This window comes from Lonchura striata, chromosome 4 (assembly GCF_050655825.1).
Source record: "Lonchura striata isolate lonStrDom1 chromosome 4, ASM5065582v1, whole genome shotgun sequence".
NCBI classification, from domain to species: Eukaryota; Metazoa; Chordata; class Aves; order Passeriformes; family Estrildidae; genus Lonchura; species Lonchura striata.
In genome coordinates, this window is record NC_140706.1 from 29,363,942 (window position 1) to 29,382,768 (window position 18,827).

At 40.8% G+C, this 18,827-nt stretch overlaps 2 protein-coding genes across 8 annotated transcripts in view; one reads left to right on the forward strand and one right to left on the reverse strand.

Moving 5' to 3' along the window:
- Positions 1-841: 841 nt before the first annotated feature.
- FGF20 (fibroblast growth factor 20) lies at positions 842-10,764 on the reverse strand. Of its 2 annotated transcripts, XM_085577918.1 has the most exons (4): positions 10,411-10,764; positions 5,068-7,545; positions 2,785-2,888; positions 842-2,065 (listed from the first exon to the last, which is right to left on the reverse strand). In XM_085577918.1, the coding sequence occupies exons 2-4, from the start codon at positions 5,360-5,362 to the stop codon at positions 1,820-1,822; spliced, it is 645 nt and encodes a 214-aa protein (XP_085434044.1). In that variant the 5' UTR covers positions 5,363-7,545; positions 10,411-10,764; the 3' UTR covers positions 842-1,819. The 2 variants fall into 2 exon arrangements, with proteins under 2 accessions (XP_085434044.1, XP_021390869.1); XM_021535194.4 differs by having other exon boundaries at positions 5,068-10,762.
- Positions 10,765-10,858: 94 nt separating this feature from the next.
- Positions 10,859-18,827, forward strand: part of MICU3 (mitochondrial calcium uptake 3) — a 52,178-nt gene continuing 44,209 nt past the window's right edge. For 5 of the 6 annotated variants that reach the window (XM_077782842.2, XM_077782841.2, XM_085577917.1 and 2 more), the window contains exon 1: positions 10,859-11,161. In XM_077782842.2, coding sequence (XP_077638968.1) covers positions 10,874-11,161 — 288 coding nt within the window. In that variant the 5' untranslated portion in view covers positions 10,859-10,873. Of the gene's footprint in view, positions 11,162-11,288; positions 11,711-18,827 lie in introns of those variants that run through there. The other variant, XM_077782845.2, reaches the window with a different exon arrangement.

Here is an 18,827-nt window from a genome sequence, read left to right on the forward strand (position 1 = left end):
TTTCTATTTGGCAGACAGTAAAATGATTTTGTCAACAATCCATCAGTAACCTATGCTCATCCACTTCTCACTATACAGTGGAAGAAATTCTGGCACAGTGAAGGTGCTAGCAAGGGTGCTATATACCAGAAAATGCTTTTTATTGACACCTTAATTTTATGTAAATTATGCATGTGCAGTACTTGAACCATATATAAAACTGAATACAAATGAGTTACCTTGAGCAGGAGCCCACTGGGAGCCTTGGCATCTGAAACATGAGACCACCTCTGGTGCCCTCTCCTGAACTGCAGTTTCCTGGGCTAGCCTTGTCCATGCAGGTGGCAATCATGTGACAGCAAGCCTCAGCAGGTTTAGGTCTAAATCATAAATCTATCATTAACCCCTTGTATTCTTGCAGAGCAGACTTCCCCATCAGTTAATATTCAGATGAGTTTGTGCTTCATAACTGACAGTTCTGAATTAAATTAGTATGATCTGCCTGTTTTATAGCATAACTAGCACAGAGACAGAGCTCATTTTTGTTCTGACAGCTTTCACAGAACATCTTAGCTGAAAATATTGCCTAGATGAGGAATTAAAGTAATAAAGTTGTCTTCTTAGGCTTCTCTGTACTCAGTAGAGAAACAACTCTCACTCAGAAGCTTTTCATACAGCAGTATCTGAAACTTAGCACTCTGAACTTGTTTCCCCTTAACCATACTGATAGAAAGAATAAAAACATGAGAATACTATATGAAAATTTTCCAGAGAATAGCTACTTGTGTGTTAGTAAAGATAGTAGGAATCCTTTGGGCAAAAGTCATCAAGCATGTTGTGATTTGAACCAAGATTTCAAGAGTTAATATTAGTTTTTCTTTCAAGGTAACTGCAGTACATACTTCACAATTGTTGCAGGTGGGAAATGTTGTACATAGTGTGCTAAGAGACTCACAGTTTAAAAATAACACTAAACCAAAGAAAATGAAGTAACTTTTAATTCCCTTTTTAAATGTGCATTTCAATTTAATACAATCTGTAAGGCACTCTCATAAGTAAAAAAAAAAAAAAATAAACATTCTTTTCCAAATAAGGACAGTTACAAGGCAATGGTATGCACAAAAATATAAACTTATCTGTAACTGATAAACAATGAAACATGAATGTTCAGGTTTTGGATGCATTGCAAGGTAATGTCATTTCTGTATCATGACACTTACTCAGAGTAAATATTGGTACTGTAAATGATTTCTCATTGGGGTTAGGAACTTGTATTCTCTTCATATCCCAGTAAAAAATAAACTCTTTAATAAATAAATATATAAAATAAATATATGCTATCTGGAGATATATAAATAGGTCCATCCTGAAGAAAAGTTCCAGTTTTGACTACTATGTATTGACATCTAATGTCCATCACTAAAGTGGAGACTGTAAAACTTCACACACAGTTCTCAGGATTTATTATAAATTTATAGTCCATTTCTTTCTATTTCTTCCAGCATTGTCTCATCCATGTAACATAGATATTTCCTTGCTAATCTACAGGCCACAGGTAATCCAGACAGAATTGCCAGGAGCTGGCTATGTTTTAAGAAGTTCCACTTCCCCCTGGTGACTGGCTACCAAACCATTCAGAAAGTCTTGAGGAGGCTGGTCCACCCTTATCTTCAAGGCTTTGTCTCCTAAATCCAGTGGTTAGAAAACAGAGGCTTGGCTTTCACCAAGTGGGTTCTTCACATCCAGCATCCTAGACCACTGCAGGTTCCTCATGCTGGCATCGCCATGAAAGCATGGCCAACAGCTCCAGTTTGCCTATTTGCCAAAGCTGCCTCTTTCCTCAGCTGTATCCTAACACGTCTTTGTACAGTTCTGGAACTCTCTCAGGATCCACAGGCCGGGGCAAGAAATGTGTGAATTTCTGATGTCTTTTGGACCTTGCCCCATCTCTGGGAGTACCGTCTTTATTAAGTGCTACAAAGTACCTCCGCCCTGAATCCCCATGTTTGTAGACATTGGATGAGTAAGTGTTGTACCAGTTTTCCTCAAATTGTTCCCTGAAGATGCACTCAGAAGTTAGTTTCTCCTAGAGAAAGACAAAAGAAAAATAAATTAAGCTGCCACTAGATATTTGAAGACATGAAAAAAGACATTATAAAAATAAACAAAATGCTTTAGGCTTTGTGTAGCCTTATTGTTCATTTAAATGTCAACAAACCAAACCCAAGCAGACTATGTAGACCTGACAATGAGTTTGGAAAATTGGACCTGTACACCTACAATTTCAGATTTAAAAAATGCACTAGTTAACATTTGTTGCAAGAAAATATTACTTATTTATGATTTATTTAAAATTCATCTGACTTACAGGAATTGTATTATGTAGAGTTCTGTCTTGGGCTATCTACTGTTCTAGAAATGAGATTTGGTAGAGGGACTCGGATGTAACACAACAGAGCAGGAAGTATTTACATATTTCTTTGTGGTATGCATCACTTCTCACATTTTAAACTAGAATGACCACAACCAAAGGAAGTGGAGAAACAGAATATTTTATCTGAGAATGTTTTAAAATGTGAAAGAAGAGTAGGACTTGTATTGCCCTCATAACTTTGTAAAAATTAATTCTATTTTGTTGAAGTATCTAAGGGTACACTGTATACTTCAAAAACACATTACACATTTCAACGGGAAAAGATGTTATAATTTTGAAAGCCTAGATGAACTTCTTGAGGGGGTTGCATTGTGTTCAGAAGCAAACCAAAAGCCTAAAGATGCATGAGCTGATATGAAAGTGGTACTTACAGAGCCATAGAGTTCTCCCTTCTCATTCATTCCAAGATAAAGGCCACTGTCCACACCTCTAATACTGACCAGTCCCACTGCCACACTGATGAATTCAAGGATACCTGGGGAAAAAAATTGCTTTAATTAATTTTTTAACCAGAAAACACATAGCATCCAAAAACTCAGTTGAAAACAAGTAGAAAATGCATGTATTATAGTAAATGTGGCCTAGTTTCTCTGAAGTTTGAAATACTATGTGAAAATATACACAATATTTACAGGAAAGCAGTCTGAGAAGCCTCATCTAGGAACATGAATCCTACACCATTTAAGAAACTTTTTCAAAATGTTGAATATGAAAGGATTTTATTGAGCACTGAGAATAAAGCCATTACTACCATGCTGTTGGAGTCTTTAATGATTGTACACTGTTTGCTAAACTGCCTACTTAAATATTGGAAGATTGGTTTGAATTACCTGAAAATATACTTTACTACATCTACAGAGTTATCTTAAAAAAACACATCCATTATTAGGTCATTTGAATGGAAATCAAAGTACAGATGGGAATTTTATACAACAGAATCTACCCACAGAAAAGGTATTTGCCAGACATCTTATCTAGCATATGGGCCCACACCTCTTGACACAACTTGCTGTCTTTAGTGCAGGCTTTTAAAGTACATAAAATATGCTGCTTTTTTGCTACTGTTTGGATTATAACATTATTTATATTACATTTGCCCAAAAATGTAATATATATTAATAAAGTATTTCAGACATGAGGTATTATTTGAAGCCTGAATTTGGCAAAGGTAAACCAACATATTTAACCAATTGATATGCACAGATTACAGCACATACAAAACATGAAAGAAAGGGAACGTGTGAACTGACTTTTTGGAAGTTGTTAACAATGTAAACAAAGCCTCAAAAAGAAGTGCCAAAATAATGTCTAAGATACTGCTGCTCAGCAGCAAAACCACAAAATGTTTAAAAAATCCCTGAATCTAAGGTAAGCTGTTTTAAATAGTGCAGCTGATTATGACTTTTTGTCTGTTTACTATTTATGATTTCAGGAAAATTTTCAATCTCAGATTAACTATCTGGACTATCCAATAATTTAAAATGTTTTCCATTTTAATTGAGCTTTGGCAGGTTTCTTAGTTGCATTAACAAACAGCAAAGAAAATAAATCCTTTACAAAAAGTAAGCATTAAAAACTGTATCACACATAAATCATCCTAGTTTTCCAGTTCATAAAGTACAGAGTCCCATAAAAGGTTTGGAGGCATTTTGTCTTTCTGATATCATTTTCAAAGCCACTCTTTTCCAAAAGCATAATAAGCAGGTGATACAACCCACAAAGAAACCACATCAGACAAATCTTCCAAGAGCAGTGGTAGACTAAAGGTAGTACAATTCTAAAAAGCTGAGTAAACGTTAGATCTATGGCTAACTTGATTTTTCTCTTTAAAGCAAAAAATTTATTTCATGTTTACATGCTGTAGGAAATCTTCCATCTGAAAAGAACTGTCTGACTACTGGTCTTCTACTTCTTAAGCCATCCATGTGTTATAAAAGCAATTAAGAGCCATTCCAGCAGATTGTTTTGACTATGTGGAGGATGATAGGAAGCTCTTTAATCACCTTTTTACTACTGCTAATCCAATACACACCAAAACTCACATGTTGTTGACAACAGCAGGTTTGTTCAGATGTCCAGCCTCTACAACTACTACTTAGGATTTACTCTCATATCACAGGTTGCCTTCACCTCCTTTGGGTTTACTGCCAGAGAAAGCTGGCTGGGAAGCATTTTAAACACTTAATCAAATAAGCATTTTAGGCTCATCTGCTTCAGCGTTATGTCCTTCTGTGAAGCAAAGCAGTCTAATGCACCCAGAGATAGCATGCCCAAGTCTGTGACCTATAGTGTTTTACAGAGGCCCAAGAAGCTCCGATGCCAACAGGGAATACAAAAAGGATCAGTCTGACTCCTGACCATTCCCAGAAAACCTACCGGCGTGCGCCTGTGCTTACAGACCCCCAGCATAGGCTGAGCAATGCCTGTCTTCTGACTCACCTGAGATGAACAGCCCTCCCTCACTACCCTGCCCTGGTGCAGATCCCACGGCCGAACGCCGGAGGGTGAAGCCTTTCTGTTCCGAGCACTCGTCCACCTGCCTCGGCATCACCAGCATCACATCTCCCTCTCAAGAGCACGACTGGTCCCTCCCAGGTACGCACAGAGGCTTACACACACGCGCGCACACGCGGGGCCGTGCCGCAGCCGCCTACCGAAGAGGCTGTGGTCCTGGCGGGTGCCTCGCACGCTGCCGTCGGGCAGGATCTGCAGGTGGAAGCCGGTGCGACAGTACAGCTGCCGCCGCCGCAGGATGCCCTGCAAGTGCGCCAGGTCCGCCGCCGCTGCCGCAGCCGGGGCGCGCCGGTCCCCGCGCTCGGCCGGGGCGCGGCGGTCCCCGAGCAGCGCCGGGCGCTCCCCGGCGGGCGGCAGCAAGAAGTGGGCACCCACCGGCTGGCCCAGGCCGTCCAGGCCGCCCAGGAAGCCGCCCACCTCGGCCAGCGGAGCCATGCGGGCGCGGGGCGAGCGGACTAGGGCGCGGCGGCGGCGGAGAGCGGCTGCCGGCCTCTCCCGGTGGGCATGTGGGGGTGCGCGGCGGAGCCCCAAGCATGGGGAGCCGGCAGGGCCGAGCGGAGCGGAACGGAGGCGAGCCGTGCTGATCCGAGCCGGTGTGAGCCAGGCGGCGGGGTGCTGCTCGTCAGCCCCGCGCGTGTCTTTATATATACGGCGGTCCCCTGACACATGCTAATGAAGCCGCTGGGGAGGCCGCGTTTGAAATTGTAAACCGGCTCCCCCTCCGCTCGCACCTTCCTCTGATCTGCGGGGACGGCGGGGAGGGGGCGCCGGGCGCGCCCCCCGCGCGCAGCCGGGCGCGCACACGCGCGGCGGGGGCGCGGGCGCGGCCCCTGCGCGGAGCGGAGCGGAGCGGCGGCGGGGGACGGGCGGGACCTGCCGGAGCATTACGTGGACAGGTGCAAGGAGAGGCAGAAGGGAAGAAGGAGAAAGGGCGTTACCTGAGGGTTAGACCTGCCCAGACACACATGAAAGAAAAAAACCCGGAGATCTGACAGTTTTACTCCCTGTTTCTAAAACGCTAATAAAATGTACATGCATTACGCTTCCCTTTTATCGCTTCAACTACAAGGAGGGGAATTTCTAAAGAAATTGGCATAGTCAGGGAGGTGCTTTCCCCTCTGCAAATTCTCCCTCGCATTTATCATTAATGTGACACTAAACTGGTCTAGTATTTGGGTATTGACAGGAGGTCTTCAAAACATAAATGGGCAGCTCCATCGTTTGGGATAAATATTTTCAAAACTTGCAGAGAAGAAGAAAGAAAGATTGAGAGGTGGCTCATCTAATCCATCTTCTTTGGGGTTTTTCATTGGGCCTGTAGCCAAGGTCTGTGAGCATCATAAATTAGCACTATTATCTACTGAAAGATCCCTGTTGTAGTTCTGCAATGTTTTTAATGTTTGGGACTTCGTTGTCCTGTTCCAGATGAGCATATACACTTTTTTCATCCCCGGAGTAGAATGGTTCACACAGGAAAAAATATTTTGGTGGAAAACATATTCACCGATGGTAAAACAACACTACATTAAATCTAAGAGTTTGACTTTTGCCATCTTTCCAGCCTTTTCTGTAAAGTCTAATGAATTTTAGGGCTTAAATGACATGACCTATCTCAGCATCTAAGATATGCAGTTCTTTGCCAATGCTAAAACATGGTATTAGAGTATAAAATGTAAAGATCTTTCATAGTTAATTCTTTCAAAAGTTCAAGAGAATCACTTGGTGGTTTAAGTTTCATTTAAACAAAAAAGTTGCAGAGAATCATGAGAGATTAGTTCTCCCGTCTTGCTTCATGGTCTTTTCAGTCACAGTCTAAATCTGAGAGATCAAATGGATTTGACTGCTTACCTTTATTTGCTATGGAGAGTATAGGGCTAATTAATTGGCAGGTGCTTTAAAGCAGGTAATGTGACACCTTTTCATCACTGCAGTCCTAAGTACTGCCCCTGTGTGCACCTGAATTATAAAAAGGCTGCTTTAAAGCAAGTGATTTACTGTGGAGGGATTTAAAACTGAAAAAATTAATGCTAAATACAATGATCAGATAAATCACCTCAGAGGAGAGCACAGGCAGACCTGTTCTGAAGGCAGTTACAGATAGATGTTATATTATTTTACATTTCAGATAACAGGAGTCTGTCATGTGGTAGGACCCAAAAATCCACCATAATTGAGATTTCAAAGCACATCTGTGTAAACATTATCACATCAGTGTAAAACATCAACCAATGAGCTTTCTCTTTGAAGCAAATCTACTTAATTGTAGTGCTAAATCAAAGAAATAGATCAAAGTTGAATAATCTATATGGCACCTATTTCTCAAATAGCCTGTTCACTGATTACTCAAATACACCAAAAACGTTTGAAACAAACATCAAGTATTTTTATTGACATGACTGGCAGGTCAAGATCAAACTGCTCATCACAGCTGTTAAGTTGCAGGACATGCACCAGGATGGTGCAGTTAAATGGAGGAGGTACATGGTTCTAAGCCTAAAGATGCTCCCATACAGATACCGTTCCTGGGTCCAAGCAGTACTCTTGAGTCCTACAAACAGTAGTGGGGTCTACGCTTCAAATAACATCACTGTCTCCAGTAGGGAAGGGTTGGGGTTATTCTGAACAAAAAAAAAAAAAAAGTCTTCAGCAATTACACACTGAAAGACCCTTATGGCTAAATCTTTCCTGTTATATCATGGAAACATTTAAAGTAGAGCGGAATACATAACACCAATCTTTTCTGAGTGGAGTCTTTAATGTCTGGGAACTAAACCGGTTATGCTGTTTTATAAAGTACCAGAAGAGAAACAAAAAGATAAGATTTTTTTTGTGTGTGTTTGCACTAGCCATGTGACAGGAAAAGATAACACTAAAGATTTTTTTTTTTTGCACCTTCTGAAACTATACCATGGGAAGTTAAATAATTTTGAAGAGTTTTTTACAAGAGTACATAATTCAACTTAAAGTATACAGTACAATCTAATCGACTCTACGTATACTTCCTAGAGACGGCACTCTCAGTGTCATTGAACAAATATATATGTGGTCAAGTTTTTATTTCCATAGCAAGTAGTTAGGACTTCTATAGATAATACAATTTCTGTATATTTTCTAAGAATAGCATGGTGTCATAAGCAAAACCTAGTGGCTACCAAAGGAGTGAAGAATGTAATGGACTGAAATTTTTCATAGATGGTCTACACATATATGGAGAGACAGATAAATCTACATATCTATAAAACTCCTGTTAGCTATAAAACTTTAGGTCCTACAATTTATTACACTGTTGTTAATTTTATAACTCCCTCACAACAGTCCTATGCCAGCCATAAATTTTTAATTATATAATAAAATATTGGAAAGGGAGGGCTCATGAATACATAATAAAGTAAACATTTGGTGGAACAAAAACCATGGAGTAGTACACAAAGCGGTAAGTCCAGCTTGAGATACCTATGTATCATGGCCAGTTTCAGATTCTTCTCAGATTTGGACACAAAAATATGGTTATCTGCTTTCAGGAAGGTGAGCAGAACATGCACAAGTTACAATGAGTACCTTTCTAAGCACTGCAAGTCTGAGTGAAAAAGTTGTATTCTTGTGCAGAATTCACTAGGAAGAAAAGAACAGAACCTTTCCAAGGTTCCATGTACAAATCAGGCCATAATCTGATGATGTAAAAACTTTAAAATGCGATACGTGCAGATTTTAAAAACATCAAAAGCTTTCTCTTCTGAACAGATACAGTAGGAGGTATGTATACAAGTATATATACATGCATATTTATATTTAACTATTTAAAAAGCTCAGATGAGGAAAAAGCAACTATGATTTTTTTTTTTTTCCTATGGGAAGGGAGTTCTTACACCTTCATGCTTTGTTTTTTTTCTTTAACTGAAGACAAAAAAATCATAGAGCTTTTTAGGATTTATGATTTTACTGTCCATGCTTTTGTGGACACACATGAAAAACCCCTATATATGCAGAACGGAACAGAGAAACTATTGCAATGAGCACACATTTACATGGCTACATCCAATGAGAACAGACTGTTTCCATATATCAATATTCAAATGCCTCATCTGACAGCTTTTTTATTAGTTCTGTAAGTGAATCATTGTATTAAAACAACCTTAATTTATTTAAATGACATGCTTTCTGAATCTCTGCATACAAGATGTTCAGACAGTGGATGTTTGCTACACAAATAAATTTTGCTCTTGTTCCTAAGCAAACACTTCACCAGGGAAGTTCTGCCTAAAATTGCCTGGGTGTAAGTAGTTGCAGATGTGAATTGGATTTTTGAAGTGAAAGAAATTTTAGCCTAAAGGTGTTATTGAAAAGTCAGTAAAATGTGGCGAACTAATTTCAGGGAAACAGTGTTAACAGGGAGATAACTCATGGTTCATGACTACAGTTCAGGTGACTGATGAGCTCTTGACAGGTTTACTTTGGGACACCACACTGACCAAAAATGGTTTCTCTTCCAGTCAAACCAAAAAGGTAGACTATTGGAAAAAGGTAATTGTATTGGTGAATGATGTCTCCTAATGAGGAAGCAAGAACTGATAAGATCCAAGAGCCACATTCTACAAAATTTTCCAGACTGGATGCTTAGTCATGTACTTGCAAGAAAAGTACTCATGTTTCAGTCATGCTAAGCATCAGAAATTATTATTGCCTTGACTCCTAAATGCTGGTCTTCATATTGGCCTTTAGTCATTTAGTACAGAGATGTAACTCAGACTTGAAGACAAGAATTTTCCCAAGGAGTCAAGGAGTCATATTTATAAAATAAAGCAATAGATTATTAAAAAATATAGGTTTTGACAATTGGGAATAATGAATGGGAATTATTTGATTAATGAATTGGCTTACAATATTCTAAAATTTTTAAAGAAATGCAGTAAATCTATCATTCAGCCCAGATACCTGCCTTTCTAGCCATAGATCTGAGTAATTCAACCTTGGCCATGCTTGCAGTTGCATGATCTGACAGACTGTCAGTTGATAAACATCGCCACACTTATTCCTGGGCACATATCATAACCACTGAATGTAACTGAAAATGCATGAGTGTCTTAAAAGGTATCAAGTTATCATTTGTGTATTTTCTGAAACCTCATTCATAATAATATAAAAAGTCATTAGAGATTTGGGGTGGAAGGGGAAAGGATTAGTGGCTTGGGGAAAATGTACCTGTGTAAAGAAGAAAAATACTGAGACTGTACCACTGCAAAAAAAAAAAAAAAAAAAAAAAAAAAAAAAAGAGCCATAAGGTGTGCTGTCTTGAAATGTTTGCCTGCAGTTTATAAAGTTTCAAATTAATGTAGGTTATGATACAGGTTGTACCATGGAAGAATACCCTAACATGAAATGCTTGACAAGATTTATTGCCCATCAATATCAAGCAGGGAAAAAAGACCATGCTCAACTTTCACAACTGGTCTTTAACTAGTTCTTAGTTATGCTAAGAAAGCTACCTGTCTCCAAGACTATTTATCAGAGGAGAGGCGGTTGATATGGCAAGGACACATCGCGGCATCGTGCGGCACCCGAGATCCAGGCCACGGAGTAGCGCGGCGAAGCTCCGGGCACGATGCTGAGCACACGCGGCACGCACTGTGCGCGCAGAACGGAGCGAGGCGCCCGCACGGCTCTGCCCCGCTCCCCGCGGCTCCCACCGTGAGCATCACCGTGCCCGGCACTGGCTCGCAGTGCGCGGATCCAGCTCCGTGCCGGATCCCCGTGTTTGCTCTGGCCACCTCGCATCTCCGCTAACCGGTCCGCGCCCCGCCGCCGGCACGGCGCGCCCCGCAGCCCGCCGCCGCCTGTCCCGGGAGCGGGGCGGGGCCCGCTCGGTTCCCCACCCCCTTCGCCGCTTCTCGCGAGGCTTCTGCCGGCACCGGGGGCTCGGTGCGCCGGGCGCTGGGGCGGAGCGGGGCTATGGCCGCCCTGCGCTCCCTGCTGCGCTGGCGCCGCCGCCTGGGGCCCGCGCCCGGCGCTCCGCCCGCCCGGCGGCTGTGGGGCGGCGGGGCCGGGCCGGCCGGGCCGCGGCGGTGGCGCCGGGAGCTGGGCTGGGCGGCGGCGGGGGCGGCTCTGGCCGGGTTCGCGGGGTACCGGCTGTCCGAGCGGCGGCGGGAGCCCTCCCGGGAGCCGGCAGCCGCCGGGCCGGGCGGGGCCCGGGCGCTGCTGCCCATCCCCGTGGCGGCCGCTGCCAAGGAGGCGGTGACGGTAGGTGTGTGCGCGCAGGCAGCCGGCGCTGCCGGGGGCGGCTCTGCGGAGGGCGCTCCCCGCGCTGGGGCGCAGAGGTGACCCCGCGTGGAGCAGCCCCGGGCCGGGAGGCGAGGCGGGGCCGCGGCGGGAGCCGTCAGCCGTGGGACAGACGGGCTGTCACCGCACTGCCAGCGGGCACTGGCGCGCCCTGGCTGCGCCCCGCAGCCTGAGCCTTGCGTTTCGCCTCGGGTGCTCTCCTAGCTGATCTTTCTTTAATAGAAAACGCTGGTTTGCGAATGGAGCAGCTCCTGGCAGCGCAAACCCTGAGTTTCGATTTGTACTCAGGACGGTTACCTTTCTAATATAAAATTTCTTGTAGAGTCAAAGGTTTACACTGAACTTCGTAAGAAGTGACAGCATTGTGACAAATAACGGTTCAGTTCGACTAATTCAGCGAAAACACCGGTTGAGTAACCAGGTGTAACAAGAAACAGCTGGCATTCACCAGGAAAATGAAGTTTCCTGAGATAAGGACGAACTCCTGCGCCGCAGCCTATGTAATATATGGTAATCATAGGGTTGGGGTTTTTTTCATTTGAAAATTTCAAGAGCTGTGATTTGGCACAGTGGCATCTGCTGATACTGGAAGTCAGTGGTGCAAATGGCCTGTTTTCTCTATACTGAGTTTATTTTATGCTGTCTTTGAGAACAGGATCTACATTTTTGCAGTGGAGGCCTTGTACCTAGGTATGAGTGTTGTTTGCCCTTTTGCCCTGCACTGTTATCTAAAAGGCAGATTCTGTGGTGGCGGTGAAGGGAAGTTGAATCTGATATTTTTGATTATTCATGATCTTGTGTCTGGAATGTGTTACTATGGCACAGAGGACCGAAGGCAAACTGTTTCAGTTTTTCATAGTGTTTTATTTAGCCAGTCTTAATAGTTAGTTGTCTTTAAAGGGAAGTATTTGCTGCTATACCTTTGAAAGTCAGTGATTTACTTGGATGTATGATTATGAATTTTCACACACATCACTATAAAAGCATTAAAGCTGAAAATTAAGAACTAAGTTTATATTTTAATTAATGTAAAACTAAAAAAAGTAGAAAATGTAATACCTATGTATACCTATTTTTTAAAGACAAACACTGTCTTGAAGCACCTTGCTCTGGTATGGAAAAGGGCTCTAATTAATTTGTTTTTTTATTTGCACAGAAGAAAATTTGAAAGATTAACTTGAAATATGTCCACTCAGATTTTGTGGCCTAAATCCACACTGACATCTGAGAATTTTACTTTTATGTTGCAGATTTTTATTTTTGAATAATTGATCTAATTGATTTGCAATTGCATGCCTATGTACTCAGGATTCCTGAAAAAATATCCTTTCATTTAAAGCCCCCTAAAAATGAGGATCAAATAGCTGTGGAATTTTTGGGCTGAGGTAGTGGGTTCCTGTGCTTTTTTTTATTACTGACTCTTGTTCCGCGGAATGGGTTGTGGGGAAAGACCATAGTTTGAAAGTGAATCTAGACAGGGAACTACCACGAGTAGTTTGACCATGAGCTCTATCTGTTTTCCATTTATAATTGCCCTCTAGACCTGTGATGAGCACCAACTCTTTCACTACATATTTCTAAAACATCTCCAGAGATGGAAAAATGGATGCAAATATTGTGTTCAAATTGTGTTGAATGGTATTCAATGGTATTGTATTGTAACATCCTTTGGTAGATGGCTGAATTAGTGTTTCCTGAGGGGCAGTAACTTTTTAAATTCCTAATTTTGAGTGCTGAGCTTTCAACTTTAATAGTGTGTAAGAGTTTTAAAAGTCTGACAACTTTAAAAGTAGAAAATTCTGTCATGAAGAGTAATAAAGGTGTCAGTCTTACTAGGATTTAGTCTAGGATTGGAGCTCTTGGATCTACTGCAGAGTGTGTTTAGAGTAATCATTGGAGAATGGTAACCTGCAGCTTCTGTATAGATGAGTTTGATGGAACTGTGATGCATGTTTTGCTAGGATATTTTTACAGTTTATCAGGTACTGACCAACAAAAAATCATGAGGCTCAAGTATCTTGGACTCCTCTCCAGCTACTTTTAGTTGTTTCTTTATTTCTGATGCATAAAGTCTGGCACTGCTTTCCGTAGTTTTCTAGTTTCTTAAAATTTCCCCAGTTCCCCATTTCATTTCCAATCTTACACTGCCTTTCATTCCACCAAAGCAAATCATGCATCAGCTTTTCTTTTTCCTCCCTCCATCCAAGCCACACTCTTCTACTTTATCTTAATATTTTCATTTGCATATTTCTTCCTTAATCATTACTCTAGCAGCATGCTTTTCCCAAATGCTATTTACTTAGATGACTGGAAACAGGAAGTGGAGTCTCTGCTGTCAGTGTCTTGGTATAGAGATCTATAGCAGCTGGTAGAAGCAATTATACTGAATGTTTCTTGCATCGCCCCTAGGGGACAGAATAACCACTAAAAAAGACCCCAGTACTGACAGTAAAGGGACCAGCCCCTGCAAAACCTGAATTTCTTTCCTTTAAGACAGCTGTAATATATGGATTTGTATAAACATAGGCTTGACAGAGAGTCTTAAATTTTTTTTAAATGTTCTAGGGGGAACTCTATCTCCTCCCATAGATTTTCTGATAATTTTTTTAAAATCCATTCTGAAACATTAATTGACAATGGATAATTTCATTTTTAAAGGTTAACACGTAGTTATAAACTGAAGACAGTATCACAGTGTGAAGTATTCAGATACCCAGGGTAGTTAGCACTGTCTCACCTCTAGCACTGTGGTTAACCTTAATCACGCAGTAGCAGACAGCCACTTCCTCATCTTCTAGCAGTGGGATGGGAAAGAGACTTGGAAGTGTAAAAGTGAGAAAACTTGTGGGTTGAGATAGAGACAGGTTAACAAGCAGAATAAAGGCCACACAAGCCTTTACTTCCTTACTTACTAAAGGAGAATAAGCCATGCAAATAAAGCAAAACAAGGAATTGATTCACTGCTTCCTGTGGGCAGGCAGGTTCAGCCATCGTCAGGCAAGCAGGGCTCCATTAGATGTAACAGAGACCTGGGAAAACATGCACTGAATGTGTGTGTCCATTTCCTCTGTCTTCCCCAAAGTTTTTATTAGCAAGCACAATTATGGTATGCTATGGAATCTCCCTTTCGTAAGTTTCGTAAGTTGGGCCCTCCCAACTTCTTGTGCACCTCCAGACAACTCAGTGGTGGGACAAGGTGAGAAGCAGGATGAGCCATGACACTGTGCCAGCACTGCTCAGCAACAGATGAAACATGTCTGTGTTATCAACACTTTTGGTCACAAATCCAAAACATAGCACCATATCAACTGCTGTAAAGGAACCAATTATTATATAGCTATCCTAGCAAAATCAGTACAATGACTGGTACTGAATTCCCATATGTCTTTTTTACTTCTTCAGAAGAATTTTTGTTGAAGTGTAATAAGTGAAGTGGCCTTCACTTACTAAGTGGCTAAGTGTGTCATCCAGGCAGCTCCAGTGGACAGCAGAATAGTTTTCTGATACTCCCAAACACTAAACAACAGGGGTTAACCTATTGTGATGCACTAAACCCCTACATTAACCTAATCTACATTTTGACTCTCAAAGAACAACTTTCTTTTCTGGCAGGCCACCTGCTTCCACATAATGTTCATATGGTCTGTGAAAGTATTCTGAGAGTTGTGCTAGTTCCAATTACTATCTCTACAGCTATCTTTTCTTCAGATTCTGTCACTGAGTTGAAATAATGCTTGGCAGTAATGACAGAATATTCAAGTGTATGAAGTTATATATTTTAATAGTTGGTTGCTTTGTCCTACTACTGTCTTCTAGGATTTATGAGCCAGGAAATTTTAAAAGGGGTTTTAGATTCCAGGACTAATAGTGATGATTCACAGATGTTGATGGGACACCTTTTTAACCAATTCAGAAATGAGGCATATAATTTGAGACTAACTGGAAAAAAAATGTACTTGAGACCTGTAGAGAAACAATGTCAAAAGTGTCAAAATGGTCTACATATCTGTCTCCATGTTCTATGAAATTGTTGAAGTATGAAACCTGATGAGCAACAGATTTGTGCGTTTATGCACAGATAAGTAAGAAAATGCTGTTTGCTAAAAGTCAGGTAAGCTCTAAATGTGTCACCAGCATGGGGTTTGTGGTGGGGTAGACTATTTGATCAGACAAAGATCATAGGATGAGTGCAGAAGTATGCTTTCTTGACCAAGCATAACACTTGAGGTGTTCTGGTGTTGCTCTGTGTGACATTCTGGTGGAAATTAAGATTAGTTGCAGAAGCAGCATGAAGCTAAGCCCCCCCATAGGATTGCCTTTTCCCAGATGCTTTCTGAGAGTAACTCTGGACCCGAGGGCTTTATATATGATTACTTGGAGTGAAATCTTGGACACTATAATAAACTGGCAGTTTTAATTCCAGGAGTGTTGCCACAGAACATTTCTGAACCAAAGTAAAATTCTGTCCTCAGAGCTCCTAGTTTTGTGTCTGAAGGTTTTGGTGAAGGCTGGGAGAGCTCTGCTAGCAGACAGCTCCTTTAAAGTTTAGGAGCTGGTTATGTCGAGCAAGAATCTGTTTGAAAGAGCTGTTATTTTGACATAGTGACAGAGTTCCTCAGAGGAGTTAATATTTGTCTTCTAGTTCCTTATTTCTGTAAGTTCAGTGTCATTAACAAAACTTACTACAGTGGTCTTGGAAATACCAATGATGTATCTTTGTTCTCATAAGAGACCTCCTGTGTAATCATGTTGTCATTATGTAAGAGTAGTGAACTCCAGGCTTCTATTTAGTTTTTGGGGATATTATCTGTGAATCACTTCCTTCAGAGATTATTTAGGAATCTAAAGAGGTACAGGGAGAGACAGACACAGACTGTGTACTTCACATTTCTTGAAGGCATATTAATTTCCAGGAGAAGAAACTATATACCTTGAGTGTTTCCAAAGGGTTTCTCCCTAGTATCTCAGCAGTACTGTCAAACTGCCACTTTGTGAAAATTATCAAAGGTCAAACGTTTTTGTAGCAGCACATTTCTAAATGCATTATGTCATATATTTCCATCTCTGTGAAATGAAGAACAAGACTTTACCTCCAAAAAGTAAGGGAAGCTCCCCAAGGGAGGAGGCTCTCCTGCCTGCTCAAAGAGGATGCTGTTCCAAAAGATGAGTAAGCATCACTTTTCCAAAAGCCACTTGCAGCAAATGCTACTTCATAAGTATTGTGCATTTCATGCCATAGGACAATTGCCAAATGTATGTAGACGGTTTGTTCTTTGGCTGATCACATCTGAAGTTCCTTATCAGCATAATCCTGAGAAGGATACTGCTTGCCAGCTGTAGTGAGAGCCATGCTGAAGGACAAGGAAGGTTTACCTTTTGTCATTATTTATGTGTTCCTCGTGATATTAAAAAAGGGTGGTGCATGTTTGGGATGGACAGATCCAGCTACTAATGTGTTTTGGTGTGGCCTGCAGTGAAACATAGGAACATATGGTGCTGGATATACATAATGAGTAAGGTTTTTGAAGATGTGCTGTAGGTGAAGTGGGTCCCCTGTGAAACTAATGCAAGCAGGACAGATACATCAGTCCCAAAGATTTCCTGTGATAGAGTTATATCTGAACGTGGCCCTTTTTACAGCATTTTAACCACATTCCAGCTTCCTATGCTTGTAAATGCTTCAATATAATAATGTCCTTACCTGAGTGAAACAGGATCAACTAACAGAATTGTTGGCTGTACTACATCTAAGTAGTCTGCTAGAAATACAACTTCAGTAAGCATCAAAACAATTTTGTCTACTTTGGGATTTTCCCACACTGGAAACCTGACGGTTAACCTTTTGGCCACCCAGCATGAAAACAGAATTGTGCTACTTTTATCTACATGGGAGCATATTAAATAAGCCTGAAGTCAAATATAAACGAAGGAAGTTAGGAACAGCGTTGCTTTGAAAACCTTTTTATTTTAATAATTTGCAAAGATTCTCATTGATGGAAGACAGATTGCTTTGTGAACAAAAATTCAAAGAAAGCTACTCACTTGAAATAAATTAAACTACTGTTGCAAACATATTTTTGACTGCAAGCGAAATGTATCTTTAGTAGTAAACATTGGCTTCTTTAGCTAAAATAGACACTCCTTTATCTCAGTTGGAAAAAGCAAGAGAACACTGATTTGACTTGGAATAAAGTGGTAAGATTTTATGTGATACTGTTGGAGCTTTTTGCCTCACATGCGCATACAGAATGTATATTTTAAACTATTTGTTCTGTAAAACATTGTTCATTTTTTGTGGATATTCTCAGAATCTGGTAATTGGAGTATTAGTCTGGGTTTCGACAATGGATTCTTGTAGATTACTTGTCCGGAGCTTGTAGGCATAAAATTTTTAATTTCCAAAAATCCTGTATCTGGCATTTAAGCTGATCTCTATGAGAAAACTAGGTATTTTGTCTCAAAATAAAACTTATTTCTTACTGGCCTAATGTTACACAAGACTCACACTTGACAAACAGCATTTCTTTTGTGTTTTTAATAAAAAGAGTAATGAGGTACTGCTTTATGGTCTGCATTTTACTCCCAGTGAATTTGAGTCATATCATTGCCATTTTTTGATATTGTCATAACTACTGCAAAATTTTAGCTATTTCAATGTTACTGTGGCCTTGTGCCTTGTGTTAGGCCTTGTGGTGTGTTATCACAATTTAAAGTTATTGCATGGGTTTCACTGGAAGGCCATACAGGTTAATTCATGTTATACCAAATTCTGAAAGGAAATGTTTCTGAGATAAGACAGCCAGTAAGATTAACATGGGACATGGGACCAGAAATAGAGATTAGCCCTTGCTTCAAGAAACTTCAAGGAGTACATGGAGACCTTTGGTGAGAACACCAGATTTTCAGGGCATTTTGACTTGCCTCTATTGATAGACACAGCACATGAAAGATGAACCCAAAATGGAGGGTGGGTTTTGAATGCTGAATTTGCTTGATAAAAAGTCTAGATTTTCTTCACACAAGTTTTTGCTGTGAATAGAGGGAGGAGATACTGTGGAGTGTCACTCTGAAGAGGTTCTGTAAGAAATGCTTTCAAAGTTGATTGACTTTAAAACATCAAAAATCTTCATCTAAAGTACTACTGCTTTGTGACACACGTGGTGGTATTATTACAAGTAGAATATTAGGTGGTCCTCTTCAAATACAATACTCGCAGAAAAGAGTTTTTAATAATTAAGTCATTTAAACATGTTACTGAGAGAGCATTATCATCATATTTTCATTTGTATAATATATTTGAAACTTTTGAGGCCTTTCCCTCAAATATTTTGGGCTATTTGTAATATTTTTATAGCATATATTGGCAGCACGCTGAATCAAAGAATGATAGTCTCCCTTCAGAGAAGTATCCTGCCAAATTACTATTTGGTCTTCAATTTAATTTTTACTTACCTTGTTTCAATAAAAAATGTTTCCCTCTGTTTCCTTTGCCTAAGTGTGTTTTGTATATACTTGTTGAATCTATTTAATCAATTTTAGAACGGGCTTTGAAATATCCTCCATGGGAGAATTAGGGGTGTGTATACACAATTCTATGTTATGGATCAGCAGGAATATAGACCAAGAT